The sequence below is a fragment of the Coenobita brevimanus genome, chromosome 70 (assembly GCF_032717465.1).
Source record: "Coenobita brevimanus isolate Jiangsu-jjx chromosome 70, ASM3271746v2, whole genome shotgun sequence".
Lineage (NCBI taxonomy): Eukaryota > Metazoa > Arthropoda > Malacostraca > Decapoda > Coenobitidae > Coenobita > Coenobita brevimanus.
Window position 1 is genome coordinate 34,665,593 of NC_137023.1, and position 10,154 is coordinate 34,675,746.

At 43.8% G+C, this 10,154-nt stretch overlaps 1 protein-coding gene across 1 annotated transcript in view; it reads right to left on the bottom strand.

Moving 5' to 3' along the window:
• Window positions 1–2,682, bottom strand: part of LOC145406316 ((3R)-3-hydroxyacyl-CoA dehydrogenase) — a 158,100-nt gene extending 155,418 nt beyond the window's left edge. Inside the window, exon 1 of the mRNA XM_080277479.1 lies at window positions 2,589–2,682. Coding sequence (XP_080133605.1) covers window positions 2,589–2,619 — 31 coding nt within the window. The 5' untranslated portion in view covers window positions 2,620–2,682. The remainder of the gene's footprint in view (window positions 1–2,588) is intronic.
• Between the last annotated feature and the right edge of the window lie 7,472 nt (window positions 2,683–10,154).

Sequence of the window (10,154 nt, forward strand, 5' to 3'; positions counted from 1 at the left end):
CCCACGCTAATGTATGAAAGCAAAGCTTGGACCTTGTTGGAAGGACACAATTCAAGACTGACAGCAGTGGAAATGAGTTACCCGGTACCATATTTAAGAGGGGCAAGTGGGGTTAAGCAAAGATTGAACCTTGTTGGAAGGACACAATTCAAGATTGAGAGCAGTGGAAATGAGTTACCATATTTAAGAGGAGTAAGCAACGTTGGGTCTGGTTAGTACTTGGATGGGTGACCGCCTGGGAACACCAGATGCTGTTGGCATCCCTACGTCAAGTGGGGTTGGTGGAGGATTAGTGCCCCTCCCTGTAAAACAATTAACTCTAAGCCCTTAGCCACCCTGTCTGGGATACATGGCGTCTGGCGATGAATGAATGAATGAAGTGGGGTTAAGTGGTAGGTGGTGGCGACCATCATCCACTCACTTGATGTGGTGCTGCGTACTTCTACCTTAGCCTTTATCATCCTTTTTCTTTGCTTGCCCTCCTCTCTTCCTATTTCTCCCATCTATCCTGTCACTTCTTATTGCTTTTCTTTCCGTTACAGGTGGCTTTACATTGAGTGACAAGCCAAATGGCTTCCTGTAAGCCAAGAAACCATTTGCAACGTTGGGTGGTAACAATATAACCAAACCATACATGCTCCCTACGTGTCAACAAGTGGGTTGGTGGAGGGTTAGTGCCCCTCCCTGTAAAACAAATAACTCAGAGTCAAATGGCCACCCCTTACGGGATTATGGCATCTGGCAATAAATAGACAGATAGATAGAAGTGGGGTTAGCTACATGAAGAGATAGACTGACAAATGAGGAAGCGAAGAAGCGTTGTGGTATGGATGCAGATGTGATAGAAAACGTTAGAAGAAATACGATTAGGTGGTTTGACTGTATGGAGTGGACGGAGAGTGAGTGACTAACTACGGGAGAGGGAGGGGAAGACCGAGCATGAGATGGAGGGATGAAGAAGTGAAGTATATGAGAGGGGGTGTAAGTTGGGGTGAAGGCACCAAAATGGCAGGAGATAGAGTGACATGGAGGCGATTTGTCTGTGGCCACTCCTTACGAGATTAGGGCGTCTGGCTAGACAAATATAGATAGATATTGTGGGGTCTCTAATGTATGTATGCACTGGAAGTTTACTTACATTTCATCCATTAAAGGCAATTGCATTTTTGCTTCTCAGTGGTGCATTATGGTCATAGGCGGTATGCTGCTGTTTTCACTGCTATGTTATATTTCTGATTCAGCTGCTCAGAGGGCTGTATGTGGGTCAGTCATGTTTTTAAATTTGAAATAAGTCAGGATGAACTCTGCCGATGACTTAGATTAAGATTGGAAATTGGTTTCCGTTAGGCTCGAATGGCACGGATCTAGGTTATGTTAAAGGACAGCTGGGTAGGTTAATGCCTAAACTTGCTTGAAATTAATTAATTCATTCATTCATTCATTGCCAGACGCCATGTGTCCCAAACGGGGTGGCCAAGGGCTTAGAGTTAATTGTTTTACAGGGCAGGGCACTAATTCTCCACCAACCCCACTCGACACGTAGGGAGAACGTTCATTTCTGTTTATTTTAACATTCATTCATTCATTCATTCATTGCCAGACGCCATGTATCCCGAACGGGGTGGCCAAGGGCCACTAAGGAAAAAAAAAAAGCCAGGTTGGAGTTCATGCTTCCAAAGATTTAACATCACATTAAGAGACCCAACAATATCCCACTTATTTTTTTCACTTGAGGAAGAATCAGCACAAAAGAGAGCTGACTTAGAACTGTGCAACAAACTGATTCACATATCTTGAGAATCCAGCTTTATGGTTTTGTTAACAAGTAATCTGTGAAAGACTGACTTCAGCAGGAAATAAGGTAGTGCCCATCTGGCAAAGAATTAATAACAGCAATAATTATAATGATGATAATAGCAATAATAATAATGTTTATTTTATAACCACTGATTCTATAACATTTTATCTGTTGCATGAAGTGTGTGGCAGGATCCACTGCCGGTAAATTTTTAGAAGTAACCAATGTTTTCTTTTATTATTATTTTTATGTTTTTCAGTGCAAAATACTGTGTTTTAAATAGTTTTGACCTTCATTTTGGGGGGAAATTCCCCCTTTTGGAATTTTGAGTATGATTTCCAAAAGAGGGTTTATCCCCCAAAATCAAGATCAAAATTAATTAAAAACACACTATTTTGCATTAAACTAACCCAAACTGACAACCTAACCTAACTAACCTAACCTAACCTAGGGCCTGACATAGACTGAATGCACAGGCCTGCACCAGCCAATATGGCGCAACATTCATCCGCTACTGAGCAATAGCCTAACCTAAGCCACTATATGACTACCCCTACAAAATTTGCTCCCTGACTCAAACTAGGCTTAAAAGGTAAGTATTGGTTTGAATAGTTCAGGGACGTAATATAATGAAAATTGGTAACGTTGGTTACTTCTAAAGTTATACCCCACTGCCTTCTGTTGTTGTATAAGTACTCTGTACCTTTTACAACAAGTATTAGCAAATCAGGTCAAATAATAATAAAATAATAATAATAATAATAATAATGAATGAGTACATCGTACCCACCCGTAACAAGTGCAATCCTTCCTGAGAACATTCTTTCACTGCCAAGAAATGTCAATAATCGCAGCAGGTTGAGAATGGCGAGTGACTGCACTCCTTGCACCTTCACAGCAAGCCTATTTAGAAATCACCGTGAGTAAAGAACCTCCTGGACCAGCTGATCCGTGACGTCACCCTGTGTTTACATTGAAGGCAGCAGGCAAAGCAAACGACGAGAAGCGGGAATTTTGACAGCACTTGAATATTAACCCACAATTTGGCTTGACAGGGTCCTTTCTGTGATTAGTTTTTATTCAGAAATGTTACGCTTGCTAGAATGGTGAGCAGTTATTTGTCAAAGATTGCTTCAAACGGTGTAATGCGGCTTCTGTGTATCATCTGCAGGATTAGAAGAGCATTGTGGCTAAACAAGAATATAACAAATAGTCTAGAGCATAATGTAAAACTGTCCAGAACTCATTTTGTCTCCTGTAAGTACGTTTGCCAACGAAGTGTTAACATTAGTACAGGTAACAGATTTAACATGTTAATGTATTCTAAAAGGTAAATAGTTAACTAGATACCAGGATGGCAGCCTTGTCTGGGAAAGTTTTAATTACATCAGCACCCATTGTGATCCAGTCTTCATTAACCCCATCCGGAAGGATCCGTGGCTAGATTACTCAGTCCCAATATTTACAGCAAGGGTGACCAGTCTCTTTTGCCCGAGTGGGATTATGTGCTCACTAAACCCCAACCACTCCTCAAATGGAAACTCTTAGGCCAAATGCCAGAACGAGACTTGGGACTGTCCCAACCCCCCACCTGCGAAACTTTCTTTCTTGGTATACTTGGTCATCCAGTCATGTTGGCAACGTCTGATCGAGTGCCACAAGAAAAGACTCGGCATCTAAGTCGACTATCAAGTCGGTTCACTTTCCCTCAGGGCGCAGGGAGGCGTGGCTTGTGTGACGTCAGTCGGCTTGGGTAACAGAAAATGTATAAAAGCGCAGACTCAAAGGGAAAACGAAGAAGGGAAAGAAGTGCGGACTCGTTTAACTGTGTAACATAGCAGTAGGTTCCCTCACACCTCTATCCGTCCCTCACTTCGGACTGAAAATGTGTCACAATCTGGAGAGTGCAGCATACATCACACACCCACTCACCACCACTGTCAGGCGTCAACTGAACTTCGGTTTCGTGCCACCTGATGTCACTCCGATGCTCCGCCCCCTGCGCCAGCTTGGACCCTTTAAAGGGGGTTTTACACGGTCAAACATGTTGGCCAACACGTTTGACAACACGATGTTTGAGAGTATGTTTGAACATGTGAAAGGGGTAAACATGTTGGACCAACGTGTTGGACGGATGTCTGATCTGGCCTGACTTTTGTGGACGGAGCTTGCTCGTTCATGTCCATGCATGAACGTCTGAACACGCTTCAGTCTCCAACCGTCATACATACTCAAATCTCGCGGAGGTAACATCTATAGCAGCTCCTTCAGTGACAGACTTGCCGATTATTTTCAAAATGAATGATACGTGTGCCGTTAAGGACAAGGAAAGGGAAATTATGGTGGATTTCATTGACATATATATAGGAAGCATATAGCATTGTGGAAGGTGAAATCGAAAGAATACTCTAATAGGAATTTAATAAAGGTATAGATGAATTGCATGGAAAGCTAAAAGAACTTGACCCTCAGTGCTCGCGGGATGATGTGATGAAAAAAATCAACTGTCTTCGTAGTTCTTTTAGAAGGGAACTTCGAAAACATGAGAGCTCCAAGAAGTCTGGCAAATCAACTGATGAAATATACACACCCACTCTCTGGTATATTGAAGACATGATGTTCATATGTGATCAAGACGTGCCACGAGAAAGTAGATCAAGTTTGCATTCTGTTGATGAAGAGGTGAGTTGTAAGGATTTGGCCTCTTATTTTACTTTTTTTTTTTTTTTTTGCCATGGGTAGATGATTTTATTCAGTTTTATGGGCACTTTCATATAATCAGTGGGTTTTAAAATGTCTGACTTCTTTGGTATATTAGTTTGAAGTTTCATACAATTCTGGATTGCGAAACATGATTTCATTAAGATTCCAAGAGGCCACCCTAGATCTGAGGGTTAAACTTGAGCCATACATAGGTCTAAATGAAGCATTTGATTCATGAATCAGTTGAACTTATCATAATATCGTATTTATTTATTTTGGGAAGATAGATTACAGCACAATATGCTACACAATTTTAGTCATACTGTGTAGATTTGGAGGTGTGCATTACTCTGTAGACTAGGCCTAACTTACCTATTTTCATGATTTATATGAAGTCTTTTTGCCATGCTACTGCACCCACAGTTACAAAGTAATCCTTAAATCTATCTCTTACTACCTTTGCAATCTCAGGATAATTTCGTGAGCCTTGACCGCTTTGCAAACCTACTAAATAATTAGGATCTGCAGATAAACCTGGCAAGGTAACTTTCCTTACTCTATCCTCCCTATGAAAGCACTCCTCTGGGGACTAGTCTGAAGGGCACGTTTTACGCAAATAATTATGTAGGACAACAGATGCCATAACTACCTTTTCAATACTTGTTAATTTGAGATTTATGCAAGTGTGGAAAATTCTCAACCGGGAAGCCATAATGCCGAAGGCATTTTCTGTCACTCTCCGTGCTCTTGAAAGCCTGTAGTTAAATACTCGCTTTTCATTATCTAGGTCCTTTTGAGAATAAGGTTTCAGGAAATCTGACCTTAATGCAAATGCCTCATCACCCACGAAAACATATGGTAAAACACATTCTGAATTTGCTGTTATTGACTCATGTGGGATGCAGAGCTTTTCATCTTTGAGTCGCTTGCCAAATTCTGTATTATCAATGACTCCTCCATCTGATACGCTACCATTAGTTCCAATGTCTGCCATAATGAATTCGTAGTTCGCATTTACAACTGCCATTAACACAAGGCTGTTGTATCCTTTGTAATTCCAATAATAAGACCCTGATTCTGATGGCGGCGTTATCCACACATGCTTTCCATCAACACCTCCTAGACAGTGGGGAAAATGCCATCTAGACTCGAACTGTTCTCCAACAATCTTCCACTCCTCTTCTATTGCAGGAAACTGAAACAGATACAAGATACAACACTATGAGAGAGAGAGAGAGAGAGAGAGAGAGAGAGAGAGAGAGAGAGATTATTATCTTGCAATATATTTATAGGTGTTCTCCTTTTCCTAGAGTGTGGTCGAGCCACCAGATGATGATGAAGTACCTTCATGTAGCAATACTCCTGCAGTGAAACGGAGCCGCAGAAACGCTACTAAATCAGATCACATTTTAAATTTGGTCGCTCGAAACTTAGAAAAAGGATTTGAGAGACCTGATAGTGCCAATGAGACTTTTGGGAAATACGTTGGCCAACGACTGGAATCCCTGGACATGAAAACAGCAAGCTTTGCTAGGAAGTTGATAACTGATGTACTTTTTGAAGCAGAGAATGGGAATTTGACTGCCTCTTCTAAAATTGCAACTGAACCATATCATTTACATGAATTATTTGCAACACCATTACCACAGTCTTCAAGTTCCTCACATTATACCGATAATAGTGACTCCAATATTTGTCAATTTTTCTCAAGCTTTCAGCCCTTGTAACAGTTTCATAAGTTAGAAGTACCCGGTACTGGCAAACGAGGGGTATTTTGTTTTGGCTTGGTATTATTTTTGTTTTGTAATTTTGATTGACTTGAGAAGGTATTTACTTGGTATTTTTTGTTTCAGGTTATACATTAATACTTTTGTAGGCCTATATTATTTACCTTTGAAGAATGAGATAATAACGGGTTACATTTTTGGATTGGTTTGGTTCTGTCCCTTCCTTTACCACTGTGTTTAGAAGTATTGCACATTTCAACAGCAGGTTTCAATATTTTTCACATATCCTGAGTATTATTTTTGTTTTTTAATCTTGATTGACATGACAAGGTATTTACTTTTTTTTTTCTTTTAGGTTATACATTATTACTTTTGTAGGCCTATATTATAAACGATTACCTTAAAAGACTGAAATATAACGGGTTACATTTTTAGATTAGTTTGGTTCTGTCCCTTCGTTTGCCACTGTGGTTAGAAGTATTGCACATTTCAACAGCAGGTTTCAATATTTTTCACACATCCTGACTATGTACTGATTTTCCACAATAAATGAACATTACATTTTGAATATCATAACTCACCTTTAAATAGTCATTCTTAAGAACTTTGTAGATGGCATGACAAGTTTCTGGTATAATCCTAGATAAGGTGCTAGTTGCGATGAGAGCTGAAAATCTCAAGTCTTGCAGAGATCTGCCCGTTGCTAAAAAACGCAATGTTGCGCTCAGCCGTTCATGAGGGCTAATGGACTTTCTCATAACGGTGTCTTTACAAGTAATGAATGGAGTGACCAAATTCAGAAGTTCTAAATATGTTGATTCGTCCATGCGCATATAATTGCGCCAATCATCTGGGTGTAATTTCAGCTCCTTCATTAAGTTGGTATGAGAAATGTGGTCCCTTTTCAGTAACCAGTCCTTTGTCCACTTTGAACGCTTCCTTTTCTTTTCGTTGAGGGCAATCACTATCCCAATTGCCATCACCTCGTCTTGAGTAAGGGACATGTTGCCCCTTCGCCTCTTGGCACCGACTGAGGTTGTCTGTTTGTTTGGTTTGAACGTGTAACAACTCTTCAAACATGTTGTGTTGGAGGTTTGATGAGCGAGTTGGCCAACATGTTTGACCGTGTAAAACCCCCTTAAGGCCGGGTCTAGAGTATGCAACCAAAGGAACAGGGCTTAAAAACACAGGGTAACCAGTCTTATATGTATATTACCCACAAAGAATACAGTGACTTGACACAATACAGTATGATAGATTATACACAGTATATGAAGTATAAGGGTCTAAGTGTGGGCTACTGGGCTGGTAAGATATAACGGCAGGTGGCGCCCAGATGTGGAAGGTGTCTCGTCAGGTGTGCGCTCTCTGAAGGGGCGGGGACCACTATTTTACTCTTGGTCCTTGGTCAAGGGCTACTGGGTGGTGTAGAGGGAGGCCTTTCACTGAAGGGGCCTCCGTCGGTGTGTTTGCCCTCAGGGCTAGGGCTGAACAGGTCTAGTAGGCATGCTTCCTTGCGCCTGCCCTTGATGGCGGACGGTTCACCAGCTTGTCTAGGGAGGTCTTGGCCAGTTCTGCGGGCATTCCTCTTTGTCTAGTGTCTGCGGTCTCGCCTCCTTCAGGAATCTGACAGTGACTGGTGACTTGGGGGCGCTGGTTGTAATGAGTGTACTCCAGGACTCACTAGGACCACTCCAGACCTTTCCCAGCAGTGACTTCGCTGGGGTGCTCTGCCCCCTGTGGTGCGGGGAGAGCAGATACATCCTGCTCGGCCTCTGGAGGAGTGAGGTGAGCAAGGGGAGTGACCCACTCGTCCTACAGATGAGTGAGGCAAGCAAGGGTCGTGACCCTCTATAGGTGCCAAAGGTTCAACAGATGAGGCCCGCACAGTGGGCGGGACCTCCCTGGCGGGCACGGTGGGCACCGCCACAGTTCTGTCTGTAGGGTGGTGTGCTCGAAGGGCACGTCCTTTCCTTGAACCTGTCCCTGTTGTCCTAGGCCCCTCAGGCGAGGTTCATGCAGTGGACGACGCCTCCCTGACTGGCATGGTGGGCACAGCCACGGTTCTGCTATAGTCAAACCAGAATATAATGAGCTCTGGGGTGGAGAGTGGGATTAAGTAGAGTGCTACCACATCTTTACCAAAACAAAACCACCCGGTATCCAACATACGAACAAGAGATTCTGAGGAATCTAATAAGGGTCCTCTATTTGCCTTTTCTTGAAGGAAATATCTATTTGCATTATAGATAACCTCCTTAGCTTGGCTATGGAGAACACGAGAGCGACTGGGAGATGTCCGTCCATGGTGGATGGTAGGTGAGTGGCCATGACTGACTCAAACACATGGGTCGCCGGAAACATGGCACGTGGTCTAAACAACGTTGTCACATGTTGTATAGAGTTGTTTATATTCTTATAAAGAAAATAAATAATTACTATGAAGTTTTTTTTTAATATATTATATATGGAGTATTTCAAGATAATATAAAGTTGTTAATATCTTTAACATTCGACAATGTAATGTTGAAGGTTTAATTGTTTGACATATGCACTTTTCTTACCTGCCCCACCTCAGAGCTCATCATATTCTGGTTTGACTATAGGCACTGGGACTGCAGGCAAGAGAAGCACGATGGGCGTCCTATCCCCGGCTAGCACGGTGGACGTCGCCATGGTCCTGCTCAGGGCTGGGGCTGCAGGTGAGGGAAGCACAGTGGGTGTTCTCTCCACGACGAACTCGGTGGGCATCGCCGTAGTCCTACAGAAGGCAGTGGGTGAAGGGAGCACATTGGGCATCGTCACAGTCCTACTTGGGGAGTCTGCCAGCACACAGATCCTGGCCCGATTCCGGTGGGTGCTGGTCGAATGCGGTAGGGCGACGTACCTCTAGTCGATTCTGTTGAGGGGAAGAGGGGCACGTGGTGATTGACATATGTCCATCTTGTCCCGATTGCTCATTCACTTCTCGCACCTCTATATGGTCTCCCCTTTGTACTACTCCATATCTATCTTGTATTTTACCACCAACACAGCTGAAGAAGTCAAGTCCTCGTGACTGGAGGTGGTACACGTTAGAGGTAGAGGTCTGGTAGGCTGGCGTGAGGTGTTAGAGGAGTGAGATCCAGTGATGAGTGGGTATATTTGGCTCCTGGTTGGGTTGGTACACTATCTCGGGGTTGAAGTTGTGTGTGGTCTTCCATAGGAGACGCAGAAGTTGTGGTGTCCCTCAGAGGAGTTGTTTGTCCCTGGGTAGGGGCCCAGAGCACGTGCTTGATCTTCAATTCTGGAGGTGCGGTGTGTAGTGACTAGCTGGTGACTCTGGGCTGAATTTTGGAGGTGGGTGAGCCAACCTGAGTTTTATGAGGTCTCGCGGGTGGAAAAGTACTGGATTGACACACCTTAATTGTCCTGGTTGGTCTGGCCACCAGAATTTTATTTCCCATGTGATGCATTTTGAGGTTTATGGAGGAGGTGTTCGGTGTGGGGGAGCTGAAGGTGGTTTCTCTGGGTGATGTTGAAACTGGTGGAGGTGGGAGTGAGGGTGTTGGTGCATATCATGCTGGTGGGCGAGAGAGACGGCCGGATCTAGTAGCAGTGGTGGTGAGAAAAGGTGTAGGCAGCGAGAAGCTCGGGTCATGAGGTGAGGTGGCCGGGTGCGGGTGGGGGGTTCCTGGGCTGGGTGGCAGTGTCTTTGTGTTTGGTAGAGGAGGTGCGGCGGTAGTTGGTGGTTGTGATCTGGGAGGTGAGGTCACTGGGGGTGTATGGGGGGTCTGTGGGGAGGATGTGGAGTTGGTGGGGGGTATGGTGGAGGTCGTGAGAGTGGAGTGAGGAGTGGGTGAGGATGAGGTGTGTGTAGGTGTGATGTAGCAGGTGTATGAATTAGTTGTGCTGGCTGGGGAGGTGAGTGGTGGTGCGGCATGCCG